The sequence below is a fragment of the Falco naumanni genome, chromosome 12, assembly GCF_017639655.2.
Source record: "Falco naumanni isolate bFalNau1 chromosome 12, bFalNau1.pat, whole genome shotgun sequence".
Taxonomy (NCBI): Eukaryota; Metazoa; Chordata; class Aves; order Falconiformes; family Falconidae; genus Falco; species Falco naumanni.
The window spans coordinates 31,237,334-31,263,884 of NC_054065.1; the positions used below are offsets into that span (position 1 = coordinate 31,237,334).

General features: G+C 37.8%; 1 protein-coding gene across 22 annotated transcripts in view; it reads right to left on the reverse strand.

The window, feature by feature from the left end:
• Positions 1-26,551, reverse strand: part of NRXN1 (neurexin 1) — a 725,766-nt gene that overhangs the window by 393,910 nt on the left and 305,305 nt on the right. For 14 of the 22 annotated variants that reach the window (XM_040611876.1, XM_040611872.1, XM_040611867.1 and 11 more), the window contains 3 exons: positions 25,143-25,526; positions 16,899-17,102; positions 14,713-14,739 (listed from right to left, as the gene is read on the reverse strand). In XM_040611876.1, the coding sequence (XP_040467810.1) occupies positions 14,713-14,739; positions 16,899-17,102; positions 25,143-25,526 (615 nt within the window). The remainder of the gene's footprint in view (positions 1-14,712; positions 14,740-16,898; positions 17,103-25,142; positions 25,527-26,551) is intronic. The other 8 variants (XM_040611882.1, XM_040611881.1, XM_040611879.1 and 5 more) reach the window with 1 other exon arrangement.

Genomic DNA, 26,551 nt, shown 5'->3' on the forward strand with positions numbered 1-26,551 from the left:
AGCTGTTATAAAATAGTAACAACTAAATTTCACACTCATATCCTTTCTTTTTTAAATGAAAATGCTGAATTATAACATTTTGCCTAGTTAAGGGTAAAGAGAACAGCGTTTAAGGATTTTTGTTTGTTATTTAAAAGTTTTAAAATATGTTTATACTCATCAAGGATCGAAAAGCACAATTTCTTGACACTGCTTATTCTTGGATGCTTCTACGTAGACAGGAGTCAAGCAAGGAGCACTAAAATAGACATTTCAGGTTATTTTCAGAAATTACAAATAGGTGAATACAAAGGGTGATCTCTGCTCTATAAACAGCCTCTGCTGACTTCAGCAGGTGTGGGATTGTCTCTGATTTTTTCTGACTTGCACAAGCCTACCTTTATTTTCCTGCATATTCCTAAACTATTTCACAAAATACTTGCAAACCCACACTTTTTCTAATTTATATTTCTTCATCACTATGTCAAGTCGCTCTTGGTTCATGTTTATCTTCATAAAGTTCCATCACTACAGGGTAACAGTTCATGACTACTTTTGGACCTTTTCAGCTTCGGAAGAGCCAGCGGTTCAGCTGCACCAGGTTTCATTCCGAATTTCGGATTCCTGATGATCTCAATGACATGGGCGATAGGGCAGAGCACTTACGACATTAACAGTAGCAGGGTCATATAAAGTGAATATGTACCTTAAGAATCCAGTGCTCTAGTACTATTTTAAAAGGTTAAACAGTACACGGTAACAGTCATTTGAATCTATATTATAAATGTAACATTTTTTTAAGGGAAAAAGACCCTGAATTTTTCAGACTGAAATTGTAGACAATGTTGCAAATATTCTTTAAATGTTTCTTTCATTTTTTAGTTGGGTCTGATATTTCTTATCTGCAGAAAACCAATCTGAATACTAATTATAAGAGAACCTATAAATATTTCCCTATAAAAACCCAGCATTTTTCCCAGACATACTTTTTCAGGATTCCTGAGATAAAAGTTGAATAATTACTATGCACTTATTCCAATAAAGATTTTATCAGGAAGAAAAGTGCTGTTTGAGAAACCACTTTTAATTGGGACAGTTTGTGTAAGTTTAGTAGGGTGTTTAATTAAATGTAAATTTTCAGCAACACTTCCAGCTTCTTCATGTGGTTTCTTACCCAAAAGACCAAGGTGTGTTTCTTACCTGCAAACAAGGGCTTTTTCTGCATTCTGCACCAAACTTTTCATGCTACGCTTCAGCTGCCTCTAAACCTATTACTTTCCCAGGCATATATTTATGGTGGCCAAACGAAACTGAAGTTAGCTGTGACATCTGCAATAGTGAGTTTCAGCTTTTTCATTTTTCACTCACAACTTTTTGAGAATTTTGTTTTGCAATTACGGCTGCTCAAGCATTTGCGTGCTAACAACGTGTAGAGTCAAGCAGCTTTTCCTATCTGTTATTTCCAGGCTGTTGCTTGCTCCGTCTCTTGCACGCCCATATAAAACTAAAACAGCATGACTTTTAAAATTGAGTAGATGGAATTGATTTCAACATTGAGAGAATCTCTCAAATGCTTTTCTGCCATTTGTTATCTCTTAAGGATTGTGCTTAGTGCCAGTGAATGACAATTTTGTTGTTGAATAAAGCAAACAAGCTTCTTGACAGAAGTTCCTACTCACACTTTCTGAAGGTGTGCTCTGTATCTTGGTTTATGCAATGCTAGGAAATCAAGAATCCACGCTGTAGTCTTTTCTAGCTAGTGCTGCTCTTATTTATAGCCGATGAGCTCGTCAACTGACTTCCTAAGTGTCTCTCCTATCATCTGCAAAACATTAGTTGGAGATGCAAGAACACTTCTTTCCCTGAGAGCCCACAGTGTACATTGTTCCCTCCTCACAACAGCATACTGGCTTTCAAGCTGCTGAAATTTCACATAAGAAAAACCACAGGGACAGTTCAAAGTACAGCATAACAGCAAGACAAATCCAACAGGTAATTTTCACCTATACTCCACAGCTATAGTGCTTACATTTTGGTAAAACTAGCATCCCTTAGATGGTACTGAGCATACTACCTGTACTTGTTATTCTTCTTTTCTGATCCCATTTCCACAAGTCATACATAAACAGTTCATGGCATGTGAGTGAAAGATGGAATTGCTGACTTACCTATTTGGTCTTTCTTTTCCAGACAGATTTTACTATTAGCGAGAAAAGACTTAATGTGCAGAGACAGAGAGGAACTTTTAACTAATGAAATGGTTTTTTTCTACATACACGCGCTTCACTCCTTGGAGAAAAATCTCACAGAATATAAAATGAATGAGAAATAATACCAAAGAATTAGTATAAGCTACATTAACCACAGCTCCCTTTTTTTCCTTTAATAGCTTTTTCTCATTCCATGTCTTGGTCTTCATCGTGCGTCTTGTTCCTTCAAGACTGCCTAGACAAATAACTGCTGAAGGATTCTTTGCACACTTCCCAAAGGGGACTGCATCTCAGAAAGCCAACTTTATCTCGATGTCTCAACTCAACAGAGCAATATCTCCTTTGAAGTGACTTGTCTGATGGATTGAGGCCTAGGAATCAGCTGGAAGGGAGCATAAGTTAACCTCTTGACATGTCATCCAAAAAAGAAACGTGCTTGGATGGAAATTTTAACAACTACCTGAATATAACTCATTAAAGTCATTGTCAAAAAGAGATAATAAGGAAGCAGTTATGTGGTTCCCGTAATAAGCTACTGAGTGCTTAAAATGTTATGATAGATATTTCATGCATTTTAATGGACACAAATGCAAAATGTGCTAGATAGAAAGTGGTTTTAATATAAGAAACTGCTCATCAGTGACATGCACTGGATAGATGTTTTTAACACTATTAGCTCTTCAAAAAAAAAGCATACTGAAAAATGAATTACTGTTCTTATAACATTAATGGAGAATAATATTGTAGCGAAGTGCTTGCTAGACATCTTCATCAAGATTGAACTTATGAAATGATGACTTGCTGCAGAGGAGTGGAGCAGTGATAAAATAGCCCACTTTTTTGAAACAGTCATGCAGCTAAAACTAATACATACTTACACAGTATTTTCTGCAGGCTTAATAAAGGAGGGACCGTCAAGGTGCCACAGATGGCTCAGAAGTCAGGCTCTGTGAACTTGTGTTTATGCAAATAGGCAGAGGACTCTACTGCTGCATTAGAGTGCTATGTATAGAAAAGGCAAAGGCTCTATGCCCATATACTGTTCCCTAGCGTCTGCAATCAGATCCCACTGATCTTAGTTCTTAGGGAGTAACATAATGGCTTACCATGGATTTATTCCAGACTTCCAGCAGTAGAAATGTATAAATGTATCAAAATAATTTCAATTTAAAATTTTAGTTTGGTAATTCCACCACCCACCCACCCCTTCCCTTCTTTCTTTGATTGAAGAGGTAGTCAAGCTTTCCCTAAGCAGATTCGTTCTCTTGATCTGATCTGACTCTTACTGAAGTTGGTTGCACTTTTTTATGATACAGAAGTGTTCCATTCCTAATATCTATCAATATGAGAAGGACACAGAAATCTGACAATTTACCTCAATATATGTTAGACTTATTGCAACACTCACTGGCTGTGTCAGTGAGAACCAGGCATCCTATTCAATTTTCACCGATTCTGTATTTCCCCTCTCCCTTATCTCTTACCCACATATATCTGTTTTATTAAAAAACCTCAAATACTCCTTATATGAAATCTTTTCAAGTACGTATTGGACAGAATTATGGCAGTGAGCATGTGATGTGTTGATCAGAAAAGCTGTAGTTACCTGCAGAGAGATGGCAATTTGTTTGGTTTTCCTTGAAATGTTCTAGAGGTAAGCATAGGAGCATTGATTCAGTAAGGCATCATATTCGGAAGAAGTCCTACACATGTTCGTAATATACTTAAATGCTTTATGAACTAAACCATTAATGATTTTAACACCCTTTTAGACACATTTATTTGGGAAAAAATGCCTGTTTCTATCACCTTAAAAACACTTTTCAAACTGTAATCCTGTAATGGAAAGACTGCAGTATTTCTCCACAGAATTTTCATTTATAAGCACTTTTAAATGTTTTCCACATAAGTATTACAAAATTATCATCATTACAGCATTATTTCTAAGAAACAGAGTCTTAAGAAAAAAAATGAGGAATAATATGAAAAGTAAATAAAGGTATTTACACACAAAGTCTGATAGTATTTCCAATCTGAGTATAAATTTAAAAACATCATCAATTGAACAGCATTTAGTTATTTTTTCTTAATACTGAATGCTAACTATGCTGTTATTTTTAAAGAACTGCAGACTAGAATTTCTTGCCAGAAAACTCTTGGTACTAAGCCAAAAAATTATGCACAATGCTTAGTACATATGAAATAGCCTAATTAATTAATGGTTTACCCTAATTTGACTGGTAACTAAGAATGATTGATTTTTGAATATTTATTATAATATTGGCTTGTGTCATTTGCTGCCATCTGTGTCATAATACTCTGATTTTCACAGAATCTGATTACAAAGTTTAGAATGTCTGCATACAACCCAACTGATGATAGATTCACACATTACTTTCATTAGCAATTTCCTGCTTGCTCTGAGTACAGGGTATAAATGATTAGGAAAAGAAACTGCAAAGTAAGAGGGGAAGCGGTGCAGAAGACAACTGCTGCTATACTGAATGTTACACCAGAGTTCCGTACTGTCTCGTGTTCTGCCTTCAACGGTGACCAGCAACTGATGTTTAGAAAGAAAAGGAACAATTTGAAGGGACTTTCCCCTAACTATTTGCTATCAGCTTGTAGAAGCTAGCAGTTTACAGACTTTCTGAGCTAAGGCTGCATCTAGATCATCAGTTTTAATCCCAATGACAAAATTAAGTTCTATTTAAAAATAAATAAATAAATAAATAAATAAAATCAGTCTATTTGGGAACACGAGGGTGGCCTTGCCAGGGGAGACCACAAGTCCACCTGGCCCAGCACTGGGCTTTCAACAGCAGCCAAGAAGAGCAGAGCCACTGTACAGTAATTACTACTCTAACACAGTCACAGCTTCCAGTGATTGACATATTAAGGACCACTGAAGCTAGAAAAAGTGCCTTATCGCCAAAAGTCCTTGACGTATTATTTCAGTTTCATACTACTTACTAACTTCTTGATGCTTCTTATGGCTGTGTAATCATACCTTTATAAAACTATCCTTTCCCATGTATCTTTCAACACACATACACACACACCCTTCCCCAGTTTGCCTAGCTCCTCCATGTAGGAAAGCCAACCCGTACTTGGAATCCTCCCTGTTGCAGTGCACTGTATTTTTCCTGTTTAAGTTCATCATGAGGAACAGGAACTAAACACACATGCAACATTCAAGATGTGGATAAACAGTGCACAATAGCATAATGCTCTTTTCTGTTCTGGTCTTTCTTCCTTTCTCCACAGCTACTAACATCTTTTGGGATTTCTGGTCGCTTCTGAGCACTGAACTGTTTTACAAGAGCTATTCACAATGACTGCTCAATTTCTTTAGCTCAGTGCTAACAGACTCCATTGCTGGTTTTGTGTAATTAAGGTTACTTTTTTCAAGTATTAATTACTTTATACATGTTGATATTTAGTTTCACCCACCATTTTACTATCCAGTCATTCAGCATTTTTAAACTCTTCAGAAAACCCACATTTTATTTTCCTAAATAATATAATTGAATCTGCAAATACTAGCATCTGAGTATTCCTCTTTTCCTCTCAGTCGTTTGTGAACATGTCAGTAGACATTCCCAGGGGACCAGCTGGTAGCAGTGCTTTACTGTGAAATGACTACCATTGCAGCCCAGCTCACTAACATGAATGATGTTGCATTAGCTTTTATATATTCTTCTCCAGAAAAAAAAAAAAAAAAAAAAAGTATTCAATTGCTTTGCTACTAGTGGTTGGAACAGCATTCCTCAATATCCCCAAAAGATTAGACTGTAGCACTGGCTTTCTGTCATGCAAAAAAATACAAGGGTAATTTTAATCACCAGTCCTGAAATGCAATTAAGTCATCTTGCTTCTCAAAAGATAAATGAGAAAAACATAAAAGTAAATTAAGATAAATTTAGGACCTGCTATACATGTAACACTTTCTACCACTTCTTCCCATTAAAATAGTAGAAACGTCTGGTCTACTTTTTTCAGAAAAGTCTTTTTTATGAAAGATTTGATAGCACCAGTATAAGCTAGACACACAACTCCCTTGCATATAAATCAGGATATATTAATTCAAGACAATTTATTCTTATAGATCTCGCACATCCTGGAGGCTGCTTTGTCCTTACTGGTAACAGGAGAGGTTACACGCTTGCAGCAGTCTTTGCCTTCCTGTGCTTCAAGAGTCCTCATGTCATATTTAGTGTTTTGGAGGTTCTCCTGCTCCCCCTGCCCTTTAAGAATTCAGGCCGGAGTAACTTATTCCCTTGGGCTCTGCGGGTAGTACCTTGCCAGCATGCCAACGCTCAGAGCCAGCTGATGTATAAGCACCCCACGGCCCTGGCTTATAGCCCCACATATACACTAAACTGAAAACTATCTATACCTGGCCTTATAAAATTGAACTATAGACTGAAATAGCACAACTGGAAAGTCTACTGCTTTTAGGCAATCCTAAAGAAGTTTCTGAAAATATTTATGTGGTAGTGCTAAAAAAGCAAGTCTTTATCTGAACATTAACCTAATGATTTTTTTTCACCATCAATTAAGGCAACCATCCATATTGTATGAGTTTTCAAATTCACTGAAAAAACTACATGTTTAAGCTTTTACTGTTGCCTTTTTTACTGTATTTGGCTGTTGCCAGAGCATACCATCATGCCTTGATAAAGCAACAGATGCACTACTACTATATATTTGATTATTGAGGCACCCGTTCAATCAGTTATATCTTTAAAGTACCATAAGTAGAATGTGGGGCTTAAAAAGATAAAAATAAGATGGATGAAAAGAGTGAAAAGAAAGGGAAGAAGCACACACACAAAAAAGAAAAACATCTGTTTTCTAGTAAGAGAACTTGAAATGATGTTTTATTGACATTCTGCCAGAAGACTACTGGCAATTTTCCTCTCTGCTAGCTAAGAAAAAGCAAACACAGATGAGGGTTTATAAGCAGCAAATAGAATGCAGACATGGAAATAAGCTCTATTGCTGTCCTTCGTGTAGGCTGAAAGCGCTGGTAGAGCAAAGCCTTCAATCCCCAGCAGCCAACCTCGAAAGCTTTGTCAGTAAGGAGAAAGTAGATATGATAGAGCCTTAAATGGTCAGCCAGCTAATCTAAAGCACTTATTTTCACTTTAATGAAGGTTTGAGCTTTTGTGTGCTAGGTTAATATGGTAATTATCTCCCACCCCCCAGTTACGCAGGTTCAGGCCTGAGCTAGATGAAACTTATGGGGACCTCACCCTGGCACTGACGAATTATACATGTGCAAGATTTCGCAAGTTTTCTTTACAATTTGCTGGTTGATTCACATTTTCTTATGTCCTTTATTAGTTCAAATTTCTAATTTTTTTTTCCTTTTAACAACTATAACTGGATAAGGAAGGGGTAAAAATGGCTGCTTTTTAGATGACTTGAGTATTTCCCTTCAAGATTTCTGTGTTTACCAAGGCATATATTGTATCTGAGACATCAGTATAAGACTGATTATTTTTTTATCACCCACTAAGGGAGAGAGCTCACACTGAGAAGTCCAATATACCTTCACTGTTACCTTTTCAGAACCTTCTCTCAAGCCAAACAAGGTCCATATGAAATTTCACAAAAAGCCATAACACACAACAGATTGCAAACCTTTGTTATCGTGAGTGGTCAAAAAGCATAGCATCCCCTCTATTGGCATCTCCTACTGCACATCCTCTTCTTGACACTCAATGGCTTTTCTGCAAGCTTGAAACTCCCTAAACTGGGCCTCAGATATTTGCTAGGTTCAACTTGAAGCTCGTTTTATAAGTCAAATTCAGGAGAGAAAAAAAATAGTTATGCTATATAATTGAAGATGCAGATGTTTACCCTTCCAACATTTCCCTTCAGCTGTTTGAAATACCTCTTCCTTAATTGATACAGATTAAGCATTCCACATCTCAAGTGGTGTTTCTGCCTTTCTGTAAATAACAGGTATTTTTACAGGCTGTGCTTGCTCAGATGTAGGCCAGATGAACCCCCTTTGGGACAGTGCAAGTCTGCATTGCTGCAAAAAAAGCAATTTGCTCTCTACCAGAGGCTGTTTTTCTACAGTCTTTGCACCATTCCTGCCTCCCCCTTCTTCTTACAGTGGGTGTGTCACGTGGTAAAACCGCTTAGAAAACTGCAGCAAGTTAAAATTAACAATTTTGTTAATGGGTCACTTTAGTCAAATTCACCACACAGGCTCTTGACCTTTGGGGCTGGCAGCAAAGCAGCGAGCAATGCAAGAGCGGGACCGGCAGACAGGAAGACAGCTGCAAGAACACAATTTTAAAAGTAAATGAAAAACGTTTTAAAAGACTGAAATTCTGCGGCACAAACCCCAAAGGATGGTATGTGAAACATTTGGGAAAAAAAAGATCAGCAGCAGCCCTGCTGGCTCTCAGCTAAGTCACTCCTACCATTCAAGGGGCAGAGATGACTTTCTCAGAAATATTTTTGAGTGTTAACATCTAACAGTATCTGGGAAATGTCTACTGCACGCTCATGACTTTTCATTAAAAAAGCCAAGTCATAGACCTTAGGTGCTCCTGAGGAGCACAAGCAGGTTATAAGTGAGGGGAAACAGCTACTATGTTTCTGCAGGGCAGGCGGGCAAGTAGACTGCAGGAAGAGGAGAATGGCTTTGCCATCCCACCTCCAGTAAGCCCAGCAGTACGGTGGGCTTGTGTGGCATAAACTTCTTTTCACCCTGTATTAAACTGAAACGAGGAATCACAAGGATGCCTCCTCCTAACCGCCTTCTGTGGCAGTACAGAATAAATCATGGGCTGTCCCTGAACTACTATAGTCCTCTTGGTTATGTTTATACAGGTTATTTTCCTTTCAAACCTGAACTTTTTTTCCTAGCCAAGTGGTTTTCAACCTCACTTCACAACAGAGTGCCTGAAACAAGATACAGGCTGGTATTAGTGCAGCTTCGGGACTAGGTACTAAGGGCTCCAGTGAGAGGTGTTAAGAAGCAGTTTTCCTTTTTTGTTTCTCTCAACCTGTTTCCCTTGATATGATTCAAACGATGGTTCCTATTAGCAACTAGTAGACTTTAATCAGAACTTGGTTTAAAAGGGCCACGTCTGGTTTTAATTTTGTTGTGCAGCAGCCGACCATGTTTTTCAGGGATTCATGTGAAAAGGGGTCTTTAAAGTGATATCGCTGAATGAGAAAGAATCCCATGACCCCACATTCTAAATCTGCAAAGTATAGCCAAAGCTTTAAGGGAATTATTTCAAATTTTACACCCTAAACAGAGGGGAATCCCTGACTGAACTTGCAGTTGAAGTACCCTGCTGATTTGCTTTATGTCCTCTGTGGTAAAGCTCTTTTATGTATTTTTAGGGGACTGTCAGCCATACTGAATGAGAGAAAGATAAAAACCACTTCACACCACTCATAAGCACTGTGTAAGACAACAGGCCAAATAAAAGTCTTAGATTTTGGTAGGAGTTACAATGTAGTATCATTTTAACAATTTTCTACTGCCAACGGCATCAAAGGAGCAAATATATTGTAAATAATTCTTTTCACCAGGTAGTGAAAAGTTAATACATGGAAACGTATTTGTGATTTGCTCATCACAGCAGATGTTGCAATAACAGCTGAAGATTCTGGACATTGCAATAAAATGTATTTTTACAAGCAGTAGCTTTCAAAAGTATGCACAGCCTTCATTTAAGCTTCCGTGCTGCTTAAAATCTACATGCGAACTGAAAATATACTATAACTGAACACCGCTGTGGGTTCTTCAATACATATAATTCTCCTGTTATTTACCAATAAACTAGCAGAGCTCCTTGTCATGCTCTGGATTTGTAGGATACCTCGACAAGGAAAAATGTTTCAGTAACAGATGTTATGTGTCATGTATTCCAAACAGAATAATTTAATTTAATTACCTGTAATGTACAAATCTGTGAATAGCGATGTTTTAAAAGAGTGAAGGTACAGTACGAGGAAAAGTGATTGAGGAGTATAGTAAAAAAACCCAGAAATTAAACAGTGAGAAAATAAGGGGGGGAAAAAAGGCTATAGAGAATGGATGAAGAACTAGGTAGATGCAGAAGGAGGGGTGCGTGCAAACACAAGTGAAGGGGCCCTTCACTGGAAGGTCAAACAGAAAAGCCTTAAAGCCCAGAAAATTGTTTTTAATTTGGAAAGGTGGACAGCCAGCCCGCAAAGCCTGCTGATCCATTCCCTGGGGGAGAGCATACGCCTGTACTGCCACAGTGATGGCTGCTCCCTGCTTCCTAACGCTCTGCAGTTCTTACTCATTCCTTATGACAGTCCTACCTTTGAGCATGACTGAATTCACTGGAATTACTCGAGGAACTATTGCCTACGGAAGCAAAACTGCGTACCAGAGAATTGACCTAAATCACTTCTGCACCAACGTGTGCCACTAGTCGAGCAATCTTTCACAGCAGCGTTCAAAAATAGTGTTCGCCTGTATCTCTTCATATTGAATAAAAGTATCAGATTCAGAACTGAGAGCCAGCCATTTACCAGTTAACATTATTGTTGGTATAATGGATCAATTCATAAAAATCTAATGGCCCTGCTCTGCTGACTCATATAAAAAGGTAGAGAATTTATACTCTGAAATGATAGCAATGCAAAAAATAAAACCCCCCAAAATCAACCAAAGAACAAAAAAACCCACAAAAGATAAAATAACATGTAAGATTACATATGCCTGTGCAAAAAGTATACTGCACGTGAAAACCAGCAGCCTCTAGAGTTACAGGTACCTGAAATTTTTCGGATGCTAGTGTTTTGGAAGCATTAAAACTGGAAAAAAGAAGGGAATTTAAGTCAGGATAGTAGCCCTTAACGTTACATCAATGAAAAATATGGATACAGCACACCTGAATTTGTTCACAAGTCATTCAAAACCTGTTATTGATCTGCCATGTAGATTTTATGGCATGACATTCTGTCCCTGAGAAACAGTAGGGAAAACTCCATTAAATTTAATAGGATTCACTGATATTTATAATTTATGCTTTACAGTCTGCAATTAAAAGGTAACATTTATTTTTCTTTCTGAAGGGGAGAAATGTATTTTTTTAATTATTTTTTTAGTATTTCTTTCTTAGGCAGTTTTTAAGGATTAGCTCATTAATTTTGTATGTAACGTTTAAGAATTGTATAGCAATCAAGAGTTCTTTTTACATAACAACTAATACCAAGGAATGCTGCAGTCATGTTATTTCAACAAAAATCATTCACACCAACCTTCTTTATAAATGAATTCCTCAGTCTATGAAAACTGATACTGAAACCATAGTAGCCGTTTCTGTTCATAAGTTTCTCCCTTTCTCCTGATGTCAGCCTCAACATTGACCTAAATGTACCTGCAGTTTTTAAAGGACTATTTATTTTGCTGCCTGACAATACTGTTTTGTAAACTTGCAGGTCTGAAGAACACAATTGAAGTGATTGAAGGAGGTACAAAACCAACATTTCAGCAATGGCATTTTCTGACTGACATGAGATAGAATTTCTAGTGGCGTAAGGTTTTATAAAGAGATCCATCTTCTAGCCTAGCACAAAATAAAAGTAGTCTGAGTTTAGTATGCCACTGAGTCCCATAAAAAACAGCATGAAGTGAATAGTCTCCATAACATTGTTAAGGTGACATAAGATCAGTAGCAACCTGACATCTGATTAACATCTTGAATTTTTTTAAAAAAAAAATCTGTATTTCAAACAAGGAAGACCACAAAATGCCACCTCTTCTGCAAGATAGGACATTAGCTAAAGGTGAAGGCATGACAAAGTGCAGAACAAAGGGCTACCAAAATCTCAGCTCTGACCAGCCAACAGTTGGTCATTTGATCTGCATTGAGCAGAAGACATGTTTCAGTTCCATGCACTCAAGGGAAAACGGGAGGAGTAGGTGCAATATTTTATTTACTAGGTTTGTAATTCACTGTAGGAAATAAGGTGTTTACATTCATATTTTCGTTTTCTTCTCTCAAGCAAAAGTCTACTTTCTGTTTAGGTTTACTTTAAAAAAAAAAAAAAAACCAAACAAAACAAAACCCCAAACCTGTTCCCCCAATCAAACCAAATAACTTCATTCTGATCTTAATGCTGTTACTAGTCTAGCTATAAGTAGTGAAACAGTGAAATTACATCAAGATGACTAATTTCTAAGCAACAGTAATGAGAAAATCTGAAAAAAGTTTCTCAGTCATGAAGACCAGATTTACTTCTGTCAACATAAAATCAGGATTGAAGTACATCCAGTTCTCAGTAAACCCAACAACGGAGGCACTGAACTATTACAGTGTTTAGTAAATTAAGACTCAAGTTCTGGATGCTGTTGCTTTCAAATCAATTGCTTGTCTTCCACTAAAAGCCGTTATATTGTCTAACAAGCAAGCATTTTCTAAGGGCTACTTAGTGCAATAATTCTTCATAATCTAAAAATTAATACACCGAAATTGATCATGAAATATTATCTGGTTGTTGAAAAACTACAGCGAGTGCTGATAAAAAAGCATTATAGTACTTACCGCACTGAAAGCTCACAAAACCCTGTTCAGTACACAAGCACCAAAGGGAGATGGAACTAATCATGAAAGTTCATTTCTATTAACAAAAAGGCTATAAACAAACTGTAAAGAAAAATAACTTATGAGTATTTGATACCAAGGATATTTTGTACAGAGTTTATGCTGCTTCTGTATGAGACCAAGAACTTTTTGTAAATGCTAATTCAAATCAGAACATGTATTTCTCCCGTGTACAATCCTCTAACTGGTGGCTCATTCCTTTGTACTTGTAGGTTCTCTATTGATCCAAAACTTGCTTAAAAATGGAACCCAGAAATAATTTAAATTTATTTTTATGACACCTCATTTTATTCAAAAGAGATTAAAACCAAACTATTGTATTGTGGCTTTATTACTGGTATTATTCCCCCCCGCCCCCCGCCAGTAATTCCCTTTTCAGAGGGATTTTCTTATTTTATTAAGGAAATTAAGAAAAAAGCAATATTGCTTTTCTTATGGAAAAAGGAATTTACCAGCAGCAGGCAAACTCATTGCATTTCTGCTCAAAAAACTGCTTGTCTCATACCTAGAAATCTTTTTCTAATTGGGACTTTGTCAGGAGAACAAAATAGTCTCCTGTGAGACCAACAAAACTGTTTCCAAGATTTTTCATGATCTTATACATTTTGGTAATGAACAAGGGACATTTTTGGGAAGTGGAAATATTTGTCTTTATAGCTGAACATTTTTTTTATTATTATTTTTATTTTTTTTACTATGAGGAAGCTATCTTTATGCCTTAGTACCTGCAAGCATTTCCTTTACTGTATTGAAAAGTCTGTCTGGATTTAAGTATAATTTAGATTAAAAACTTGCCCCAAGAAAACTTTAATACAAGTGCCGCATATTTGTTTCGCAAAGTTACTCATTGCAAAATCTGTTAGCAGGTGACACATTATAAATAACTGCAGTTCCCTGTTTTTCTTTGTGGACTATAAAACCATTATGGGATGTTATGTTACTGTCTTTTGGGTAACTACTAACAACTACAAGTTCTGCCTCCACAGTTTGTTGTTTAGCTTTGTTACTATTTGCATAAAGCCAGTCCTCTGGCCTGCAAAACCTGTTAGAAAGGGAAAGAAAAAACAACCCAAAACTCAAATCTACCATACTTACTATCAATAATTTTGTTGACACCATTCAGGAATTCCATAGACTCAAAATAAAATCACAGTCCTTTTTCTCCTTTCAGAATATAGCCTCTTAATCCAAATAATATCAGAGAAGTTAAAATTTAGTCCATTCATCTGGCAAATGTTTCCCTCTGTTTCATAAACATGCACATCACAGAGAAAAATTGTTCAATTTAAGGTTTCTTACATGATTACAGTGTAAAAAATCATCATAGAAGTACGGTCATTGTCAGACTTAATAATGTCCTTATTGTGATGTATCACATTTCCATAAAGAAAAGATTTAGCAAAACCAATTGTGTTATAAGCAGCCGCCAGGTACAGTTAATTGTCTAGGAGGATTAAAAAAAAATACAATAAAATAGAAATTCTTTTACCACAGACAACTATGGTCCAACATTCTCACCACAAGTTGGAGGTAAAAGGTCAAGAAAACCAGAAGGAGGACATGGGGGACAATAGGTGACAGATTATGTTCAAAAATTCCGTGGCTACTGTAAATAAAATAGCCCCCCTAGGATAATACACTACTACAGGTACCATTTCCTTTATGTATGCTTACAACCTGTAGAACACTTCCTTTTTCAGTATTCTAGTTAAAAGTTATGTCCAATGGGAAGGACAAAAAATACACGCTAGAGCATATGATGACTTTTTACACAGCGATAATTAATCATCACATTTCATTAATAAATTATCAAGCGCTTGCAAGCTGTCCGCAATCTTTTTCATCTAATTTGCATATTGTATAATGGTGGAATAACATTTTAAAAAGTTGGAATAGGCACTTACTGGAATTACAGTTAATCCTGATACAGTCTAGATGGGGAAGAATAGATGAAAAATGAAAATTTATCCTTCAAGGTAATAGCTGCAGACATCCAATAAAATCACAGTCCACCCTTCCGGGGACAGACACATGCAAATATGGCCACTCCATATCATCAGTCTTTACATACTGTTATAACCCAGATATACTGCGATAAATCTTTATAAATAGAAACGACAAATAGGGTAAAAATGGCCAATTTCAAACAAAGCTACATGGTGACAAATCTAAGTGGAAAAAAATAAGCAGGACTTAAACGTCAAAGATGCTTAACTGAGGCAGGCTGCAGCTTTCTCCCCATCTGTGAAAGAACAGGTAATTTCTCAGGGTGCAATTAAAAAGTGCTCCGTCACGATGGGTCATAGAGCAAGCCAGGCCACAGCCAGACACCTTGGACAGCTCGTGGATGGGATACCTCAAAGGCTGGTCTTCAAAACCAAAGCCATAACGTACAAAACTCGTTACCCAGGCCCATCAGTAAGGGTTTGTGGGTTTACGTTGGCTTCACGTAGAGGCTTGAGGAACCAACGCTCACTACTTAATATATGGAAAATAATCGCATCTTTGTAAGCGCTGAAAATAAGAGAATCCTGGCTATTTTTGGATTATTTCCTGACTGATAAAAAAAGAGAAGGAAAAAAAAAAAGGAAAAGGGAAAAAAAAGAAATGGGGGGGGGGGGAGGAGCGGGCAGGGAAAGAGGGATGTTGGAGGAAGAAGCTCTATTGCTAGGGTATCGATTTATTTATTTTCTTGAATGACAGAAGCAGGCAAAAACTGGCAGAGGATGGTGGTTTGTATATAGAGTGACCTGATCTATAGCAGGGTCCTCTGCTGGGCTCCCTGCACTTCTTACTGGGGTGGGATGGGGGGGACACCTATGCCATAACTACAGGGTTTGTACAGCTACTCCTGCTTTATACCTTTGAGGACCATATAGACCATCAAACCTAGATTTTGTTTCCATATAGCTGAGTTTGTCATGTGTCGTCAACCGCATCAGAAAAGTGGTTGCAAACAGCCAGGGGCCAGCAGCGGCACATCCCCTTTCACAGAAGGCGCTGGCGGGCGGGTGGGCGCTGAGGGGGCCGGCGGGGGCTGCGGCGCTGCTCCCGCCCCGGGCGAGCCAGCGGGGCAGCCTTGCCCTCAGCAACGCTTTTATGGAGCAGGGAGGGGGGGTTAGCTGGTGATATTCTCCCCCTCCCCATGCTGTCTGGAAATAATTTGCGATTAAAGCAATCCAAGACTTCGTTCCCTTTACAAACAGCGTGCCACTGCATGGGAGCGACCGCACACGAGGCAGGTGTCCCTCCGCGGACTGCTCTCGTGCAGGCCCCGACTTGGCCTCGCTCATAAGCGTGGCAGAAGCACTTCTATTTATTCACTTTTTTTTTTAACTACAGGCACTCATCATCTAACATTTGGGCCATTATTTCCAGCCAAGAAACCAAATTATTATTTTTAATATTATTTTTTTTTCTGTAAAAGGGCTTGTGCCTCCTGTGTTCACGCGGCTGTTTGCCGAGGGCCGCAGTCTTTGGGCATTGAAGGGTTCGATACTACAAAAATACCACTACAGAATCGTTTAAAAAAGGAGGTGGATTTACTACAGATTTGACACCTAAAAAAAGGAGACCAAGAAATCCATCAGTGGGAATTCCTAATTACCTAATTGCAGCATTTTCAGTGTTTAAAGCTAGAGATCCTCTGACACAGCTGCATGCTGTACATTAATTGGTGGAGGTAAAACTGAACTGACCTACGCACATGTTGCTCCTGCTCGCACATTTCGTTGTGGAATTGCTGCTGTGAAGAGAGACCAATCTTCCACAACAAGGAATGATAATTTAGCTCCAAAATACCACTGATGAACTAGTCTTCTCTTTTTAGAATACACAACAGTACAAAAATATTGTGATGGAGTATGTTAAGACTATATAAAGAATATAAAAATGCAAAAGAAAAGAAAATAAATCATAATAATGAGCATGTACTTGTGTGTGTATGTACATACACAAATGTTGCATTGACATGTGTTTATATATCATTTCAGTTTACTTTTAATGTTAAAACAGGCTGTTTCATAAATGTTTGCAAGCAAAAAGAAAAATGTAAAGAAAATGCTAATTTCTTGGAGGAAGAATTTGTTACCTAGGTTGACCGTTAGTTTAACTCGTCCTGCATCCAACTCTAAACGCAGGGTATCTGCTGATTCCCTAGAAGTAGTTGCCATTAAAATGCCATAAGCTCGCTGAGACCTGAACCGCAGAGAAACGTCTTCAGCCTCTGTATGCATCACAACAGGGAGCTGTATTTTCATAAACATACTTCCATCATAGCTTAAAATTGTTGCCTCTGAAAACATAAAGGAGAAAATCAATTATTAAGGAATTATACTGTATTTGCTGAAACTGCTCAAAGAGAAGGTGGTAAATGTATATTCACACAGGTAGATACAGAATAATTACGTATTACATATCGTTGTTGTTATTGGGAAACATAAGCAACGTTGGGTTCGAGGTTTCTTTTAGATTTTGGGGTTTCTTTTTGTTGATTTTTTTTTGTTTTGTTTTGTGGGTTGGTTTGTTTTTTATTTTGTTTGGTTTTGAAGTGACATTTTTAAAAGAAACTAAATTGCTTTTTAACAAACTAGCCATTCAGGCATGCATCTTCAAGCAGATGGGTAAAACCCCCTGTAAAGAAACGTGTGTGAGACCGGGCCAGTACTACTCAAAATAGGTCAAGGCCAGTAAAAGATATCCAGGTAAACCTTACAGACTATGAAATTGTCATGTCTGACTACCTTTCACCTAGATAATTGCCTTGGGATACTTTATATATAAACCTACAGATATTGCTACTGCTGCATTTAAAATTATCATCAAGTTAGGTAGGAAAAAGCTGCCCGAAATGGGTAAATACACCCAGCGTGGTTTGGACAGAGCACAGATTGCTTCACAGCCACAATGACTGTGCTATGATAGAATCAAACCCGCATGTATGAACATTACGACAGCCTCAAGAAGAAGATCAAGACTGGTCTTGGCATATTGAGGGTAAGACCTTAAAACCCCCGAGACAAGCAAATAGCTGTCACTCTCAGACACTGCAGGAAACCCTCCCAGTGAGTGGCTCTGGCACAGGGCCGTCACAGTCTGTTTGACCCCAGAGCAACCAGCCACAAGTCTTCTTTTCCCACCCTCCAGGCCAGTAACAAGAAAGGTAGCAGAAAGACTGCATTTCTGCCCACACGGAGGCACAGCAATCCCTAGAAAGCAAAGGACACATCTGTTTCTGAAACGTATTAGGAAGTGCTTTTTCACAGGACCATCAAGTGCTGTGGCCAGTGAACCTCCACAGCTTTTGGAAACAGGTCTTGGGCTCACTGACAGTGTCACGTGGTGGTAGAAGCAGCAGTGAACGAGCAGCATCCTTTACCCCAAGCCAACAGTCAGCAGAGAGAGCACCAGGAATTTCAGTAGGCTCCCCAGTGACGCACAAAACTAATCATACTATAGAACCAAACCCACTACCCGAATAGCAAAACATACTCTCTGAATGTGCCCCGTTTTATGCACATCTGGTTGTTTACCTACCACTAATTCATTAGAGACTTCTAACTTCTTCCATGTGTGTTCCGCACTCTTTAACCCACCCAAAAACTCTCTACCTCAGAAATTGCTGAAGGGTCAGATGATGAGGTCTGAACAGGATGCTACAAAATCTGTCTAGAAAAAGATGCAATCTTGAGGACACCTCAACTCACTGAAGAAATTGCCCAGTAACAGGCCAAATGAGCAACAAGCAGAAAGAGAAGACAGCAGAGAACATCTATGGGAAGCTTTTCTATGCTTCAACTTGCCACAATATGATGCAGACACCTACAGCAAAGGTGTATCGTGGTCCCACATGCAATAATATTTTCAAGACCTGATGCTACTGATACTATATTTACTCAGTATTGGTATCACAACTAAACCAGCGTTAGAATATTATTTTTAAACATCAGTAATTATGACCGTTTGTAAACATTTTTTCTATTGCACATCTTATAGACTGTTAAAGATAAACAAGCTCTTCAAGACTTCCAGCCTACATTGTCCATGGAAAGACAAAATGTTCCACTGTAACTCTGTGAGCATATTGGAGGCAAAAGTGATACCTTAGTATGTTCATTAATAACTCCAGACTTCCCAAATATGAATTTGAAGAAAGCAGTTTGATGCTGGGGAAAAAAGGGATTACTAATACCAGAGTGAAAGTCATTAGTTGTAACAGGTTAGCAAAAAACAGGTTTCTTGATTTCTAACCATGCAGTAAGAATGTTTTCTGCATATTCTAAACCAAAAATTTTTCTGTGAAGGAGATCAAATACTTAACTCTCACTAGCCTGTGAAAAGATTTCAGGTCAAAGGGTTGTCAGTGGGAGGTAATTTGGGGTTTTGACTCTTTGGTTTAGGTGGGGTTTTTGGTTTGGTTTGATTGTTTGGTGTGGGTTTTTTGGTGGTGTTTGTGTTTTGGGTTGGTTTGTCATTGTTTTTTTAGTTGTTGTGGGTTTTCTTGGGTTTTTTGTTCTGGTTTTGTTTTGGGTTTTTTTTTGGGGGGGGAGGAAGGAAAGGGTGGAGGGCAGAGCCTTAAAATTCATTCCTATATCTACCTAGCTAGTCAGTGCATGAAAAGCTCCCAAGACCTTTATCAAGGTAAACACAATTTAGGTAAACACAATTTAAACATGAACTTTTTAATTAAGAAGTCCAGCATAAAAGCTGAAGTTACATGCTAATATAAGAGGAAAGAAAAAGTATTTTATATTGTCTATTAAAAAAGACACATTAATACTAATCAGGGCTTTTATAAACTGAGCAAAATCAGATTTTATGGGATAAACAGCATTCAACACTAGAGGTCTGTTGCTAATAAATTATCGTATGATAAGGTAAAAGAAAGTTGTCAGAATCAGCACTGGTACTGTTTGCCAGCTTTCCTATAATTATTCAGTCTTTTGGAGAATTAGAGAGAAAGGAGAGAAGGAACTGTCTTAATTTAATCAGAGATGACCTGCGAGTATATTTAACATCCTGGTGAACAGACCTGATGTGATTAGATACTCAATCCTCCTAACACATACTGCGCCAGTTATTTTGGAAACAGATGTTCCAAGAACAGACCAAGGAGACTGAACAGAAGATCAAATGACTTAAAAGCTCTGGGGCCATGAGAAAGCCCCCTCATGTCAACGAGCTCCTTTCAGCATGGGGAGCTCCAAGTCACAGGCTTTCTAAATACAAAGGTAGCACAGAGAAAAAACGCAAAACTGGCAGGAAACAAGGATGATTTGATCAAAGAAGATTTAGCACTGCTCTGAGAGCCGCAACTGAAGATAGGCAACACTTCATACCTGAAATAAAAACCACAACTATGTTCAGTTTACTCACTTGAAATGAGTCTGCTGGTTTTTTTGTTACAAGTTTTTGCTGTTAAAGCATTATTAAGTGATTACTACATTAAGAAGGTTCAATGATCTTTTGTCAGTATTGTGCTCCTCTCTAAGGATGGCAAGCTGGGTTTTGCCATGTGAATCATCTGTTCAACTCACCTCTCTTCCACTTGACTCAGCATTGCTCTCCGCTCAGCAAATTTCCATGTCCTGTTGGTCTCGGCTGGACAGGCGGCATCCAGCAGCATACAAATGAGACCTTTGACAGCACAAGGAGTTTCCTTTTCCCTTACTGGCGTGTGTCTTGTAATTCTTTGTGGCAATGCCTTATTACCCTATCATTATGCTTGGTAGCATACATTAACATAAGACCTCCCAGAAAACTTTGTTTTTCAGACAGTAGGAAAAAACTGTTTTCAAGATGAAATAAGAAGGGCTTGTTTTCACTTTCCTGGAAAACTAGAGATGGTTTCTGTCACTTAATGGAACTGTTCCCATCCTGCAGAATGGACTGTTAATTTGCAAGACCTGCTCAGTAAGATGGGGATCGGAACGAAGAGAGGCAGTCAGGGTTACCAGTTATACAAACCTCAAAGAAACATTTTTGGCTAAAAGTCTGTATTAACTTTTGCCCCTAACTTTTACCATTTTTTGCTTTGGAACAATTAATTCCAAAGGGGTGTGTGTCTCATCTTTCTTTGAGATCTACGCTGCTAACTCACCTAAGTGTTGGCAGAGTATCTTTTGTCTCTTGTTCAGCTTTCTCTAATTATTAGATTAAATGCTAATAGACCATAAGTTTAGCTCAGAATGTGCTATTCATTAAAAGAATCACAGTCTCCACAGCAGGGAATAATAATTTTACAACCACTTAAGTGCTGGAAGTATAGCACCAAAAAGAAAAATAGCAGAAAACCCCTACAAAACATCACTGACAATTTTTTGTGGCAGCAAATAAGTGCATGCAATTGAGTTATTAGCGAGAAACAGTAAGATGTAATTCAGAGATTGCTAAGAATTATCGCATACCTTCTTCCTTTGATATTTTTATAAACCTGGCAATTAAACCCCCTTGCTGCTGCTTTGCTTTTTTAGCACAAGCAAAGAAAACATGCAAATGAACAAAAAAAGCCCAGAAAAATGCTGAAGGGCTCAGTTCCCCTCTCCATTCTTTTTTCTTCAATTTGTTTCTGACTAAAGTCTCCAGGGCTGGATACTCTATATGTACACCACCTCAGTCAGCTCTGTGCCTATCACCAAGGATGCACAGACTAGTAGCGATATGAGAGGAGATAAAGGACCTTAGTTTTCACCGGGCTGGGATTCCCTAAATTGCTGAAGAGGCTGAGGCACCTACTCTTCAGGAAACTTCCCCACATCTGTTTCTACCCTCAAAAACACTCAGCGGGTTATTTATGGGGAGAAACAGAATTTCCCAAATCGATGCTGTTCTTCAATTCACAGCTTATTTAAATTAAAATGAAGAAGTATGGATTTCAAAATTCAGCTTTCTTCCTCATAAATTATGCAGTCGAGTTTGTGTTGTTTTTAACATGATGCTCGGTAAGTTACTGCATGTATTTTAATAAATAAAAAAGCATCTAGTTTCCTCTGGACCCCTTGTGGTGCCTCTAAAGTCCTAAAGACAGAATTATTAATTCTGCCTGCTTTTTCAGTTTGAACGCGTCTGCAACAATATGCGGACTGCGCTGCAGCCCACCAGAGCCGTTTTTAACACAGGAAATCACCGTCTGTCTCTGCCGTTTCCCAAATCACACACAAACTTCGCCTCAGAAAGTGGCAGCCAATGCAGCCCAGAGCCATGCCAGGAAGCATGTGAACAATCTGGATCACCGATAATCAAGTATTTAGGTTTGCTTGCCGAGTCTGTTTTATTTACCAGCAAGCACAGCAACAACACCCTGCCCTGAAAACACCAATACATGGGATTTTACTTCTGCAAATTGTGCGAGTATTCAGGTCTTTCAATGGCTACCGATTCCAGCTCAGACTTTTGGGTTTTGTTCTATTTACAAGCATATGCTCAGCGAAGCACTGCTTCTGTGTTTGCTATGGCAGCGTCTTCAGTCCATCCAAGTCCAGACCTGCAGGCTTGGGGAATTCAAGGAACTTTTCCATTAACCTGATGGAAACAATTCTTGACATGCGATTAGTCACTAGATAATACGTGACTAGAAGGTGAAAGGATTCCTCCTGCTTGCTACATTAGTATTATTTCAGGACTGAGGTCCTAAGCCACATTGTAAAGGTGCTAGAATTTAAACACACAGGACTAATTAGTTTAAGTCAGAGATGGAATTAATATATTTTGAACATATGATTCTTCATACTGTCTTATCATCATATCACCTGTAATTTTATAATTTAAAAAAAATTAAACAATCAGAGATAAAGCAAGGAATGAAAGCTATATTTCTTTATTTAACGTATATGTGTGGGTGCAGGTGTGTGCGCATGCACAATGTGGACGTTACACACACTCTCTAATTTAAATATATTTTTCTTTCAGAAATGTCACTGATTAATCTTTCTTTGCACGCCTACTTTTTCTTATCACTGATAAATTTACTCTTGTGCGTTGTTCCCAGCCATCCAGTCAAAAGCATACACCTGCAAAAGGCTTTGCTGAGAGGCAGTCGTATATTGGGATCCACAATCAAAGTAAGATAGGAAGCCAAATTATATTGCTGTGACATCTGTCTATGCATCTGCTGTAGTTTCCATAATCTACTAAAGCCAATCTACAGATTATACTGATATTTAACCTCACTGAAAATCAAGAATAACTTGCAACAGGATAAAAAGCACATGGATGTACAAAAATATTGTCTACTGAATATTAAATGAGTTGTTTTATTATTAAATATTTAAGTATACTGAAATTAACTGAGTTGTGTTCCATATTTTTTATACACTGATAAGCTGACTAAAATTATTTCAGATACCGAATTGTACACAATATGCCCACATTATGTATGTTAGTACTCTTATTTTCGGGAAAATAGCACAAAAAATTAACAATGGTACTGAAAAGTAGCTACATGCTTGTCTACTGAAGATACCTTAATCACTTAATGTTAAGTTAAAAATTACAGGTTTTTAATCTCCGATATTTTATTCTAATGCTTCCTTTCTTTTGTGAAAGTGTATTGTCTGTTGAAATTAACATGTTCCTATTTAATTTAAATTAGTTTGAACAGTTATAATTGTGTTGCTTCTACCACCAAATACAAAAGTTTATCAGATACTGCACATGGGTAGCAGTTATAGGAACTTTGTGTGGTAGGATGCCAACACACCGCTTTCGGAATCCCCAAAGCTACGACCTTATTAATGCAGGACCATTTGGGATATGAATATTACTGAGAGGAGATCTCCTTTCAGTTTAGTTTCCTCTGGACAGGGAAATGATCCCATACTGTCTGAACTGCTGCGCGTATTTCTGTTGGACGAGAACCAGACACCATTGCAGAGAAGCCAAACAAACTACCATAGTACCACCATTCCCACTAGGGGAATAAACTGGGAAAATCAAGCTCTAGATTGAAAGACAGCTGAAAATAAAGTATAGGAAATAAAAAAGACAAAAGTTTCTTACCACCTGTCAAATCTATTCATGAGATATTGTTACGATGAAGCCTGCTTTTAAGTTTATTTGCAGATCTGCATGCGATTTTGTATCAACTAACGCACGTTTCCTAGCTCGGTTGAAAAAAATGCAAATTCTCTTTTTACTTCTGCCATCTGTAATAGCAGAATTTCGCCACAGGGTGGAACACCAGCCGTATTAACTGAAGGCGTCTGTGATGCAGCGGACAGCTCGGTGATGCCCTCTGCCAGCTTCACCAGCAGCAGAACAATCTGGAGATCTCAGAATAACTGGCCTTGAGCCAATATATTCAAAAAATAAGGCAGAAAAAACAGAAGAAACTGAAAATCTACTTGCAAATGCTAATAATAGGATGGTAGTAATCCGACATAAATGCACATCTATTTACATATAACTTAAACATTAATCAGGTTTATAATCTTTAAAAATACATTTTTGTTTCATCTTGCTAACTAGAAAAATTAAACAAACTAGATGGAAAGAACTTACGTTCCCAGCCAGTAAACTTTAAATTTAGATTTTGGCGAGAAGAGAAACTGTACTGTGTCAATTGTGAGATTAAAAAAAATAAATGCCTAAAATACTAAGCTTTTTTATTGTTTTCATAAAATTTTCATTAAATTTCTTTTTTTTTTTATTAGCATACTCTGTTAGCCTATATTTCTTCCTATAAACTAACCTCAGCATCTGTCTTCCTTGCCACTATCCACCTTTTCAGTTGGAGTTTGTCAACTTTAACCTTACCTTTTCTAGGCAAGAGGGATACTCAGGGAATTAAGGTACATAGAAACTGTTTCCTTGGTTACTACGATCTTTTAAAAAAGTTAATTAAGAAATATAGGTTCCTACACTGATTCTTTTGCTTTGACTCATGGCTGAAGTTCTGGCCATGGATTTAAATGATACTGTAGAGTTCAAAAGTAAATTTAATTACACAGTGCTATTGACATAAATAGGCAGAGAACAAGACCTCAGCTTGGAATTGGAATGTGACCATTTAGTAATGCAATAATAATTAAAATTACTTCCGCAAAGCTTTTCAGAACTCAGCAATGTACGATGAGACATAAAAGGAGGATTTTTCTAAGAAACATTTTAGCAGTGCTGACTATCATAGTCAACTAATAATTCTTTATGTATCTCAGAAAATCCCCTAAGATCTTTCCTCTAGAGTTATTTCTTTCAGCCTGGACCAGGGCTCCATTTGACATCAAGTGAAATCAAAGAAGCTTTTTTTCTGCCTCAAAAGAATTAGAGTTATGTTACCATTTTTAGTCATTGTGCAGGATTCTATAAAGTAGAAATGCAGCCATCTCATAGAACCTACCTCTTTCGCACGATCTGCCAAGGTACCCTGTACCAGAGCAATCACAAACATATCTGTTCCACCCATCCCTGCACACACCATTGTTTTTACAGGGGTTGCTAAGGCAAGGTTTTGCAGTTTCTCTTGAGCATGAGGGCTTTACTCCAGCTGTGCTTTGAATTTCAGCCATCTGTCGAATATCTTTGCTTTGACCATCAATAAATAAATCTCTAATGCAGCCGACGTATCCATAATTGAGAAGTGCTGTCCACACCTCTGTTGGGAAGACGAGGCCTGCTTTATTTTCTGGTAAGCCTCCAAGATACAAGTCATCATCCAAGTCGAGGATTTCACTTTCCCCTGGTGCAGTATATGGTGTACGTAATGTGTTCACAGATATCGTCCCTGAGAAGAAAAGGCAACAAAATGCATGATCTTGAAGACATTTAAAAGATTTTGGTGGTGCTGTTTTACTCATTAATCTACATGCCACATTAGCTCCTGGCAAATATCTGTAAATAAAACATAGGTATTCTACTTGCTCAGCTATACAATAATAGATACGCTTCTTATTTCAATTACAATGCAGTACAAATACTGTCAGGAAGTGAATAATGTAAAAACATTTATGCACAACATTGCAAGGCTACAAAATAAAAAAAGTCAAAGCCACCTTACCAATCTTGTAGGGGTATGGGGAATGCATTTCAGAGTTATTTTCACAAATATCCTGCTTGTGCAACAGAAAAGTGTCTTCACTACCCCACGCGTGCTTCAAAGCATTAAGACTGAGGTTGCATCGATAGGCTGCAACCTGGCAGGCAAATCTGTGTCTTTGGTTTGGATCCAAAGACTCAGTATTTTAAGAGACTCACCACTTTCAGTGGGCTTTGGATAAGACTTTTTTCTTTAAGTGCAGGAGCAAAATAGTCTCATCAGCTGCCAGACAGGCAATCATTAAGAAGATAGTGATGTGCTCCTAGAGGGAAAATCAATGCCTCTGACACTTACCTCGAAATGCGTGCGTGTTACAAAGAGAGGGAGAAAGGATGTATACAGAACCCCAGGAAATTAGAAGTATCTTTTCGATTTAAGTTTAAAAAGTAAACAAACAAAACTAAGCTTAAAATAAAGTTCTGCTTCTACAGTGTTTGAACAAAGACACTGATCAACTATAAAAATCCTCTTTGCTGTACTTTTAAAATAACAAGGTACCCAATTTTAACAATTGGAATAAGCAGAAAACCGGATTTAGTACATGGCATCACAGAGCATACTTATGTTAACCAAATTAAATTTTATTTACTAAGCAAAATAATTTTAAAAAAGGATCTTCATGTAGATCTTCATAGAAGTGACTCCTTACCATTCTATATGGGTGCAAAAGCAAGCAAAATATAAATCAACCCATTATATAGGTGACCAGATTA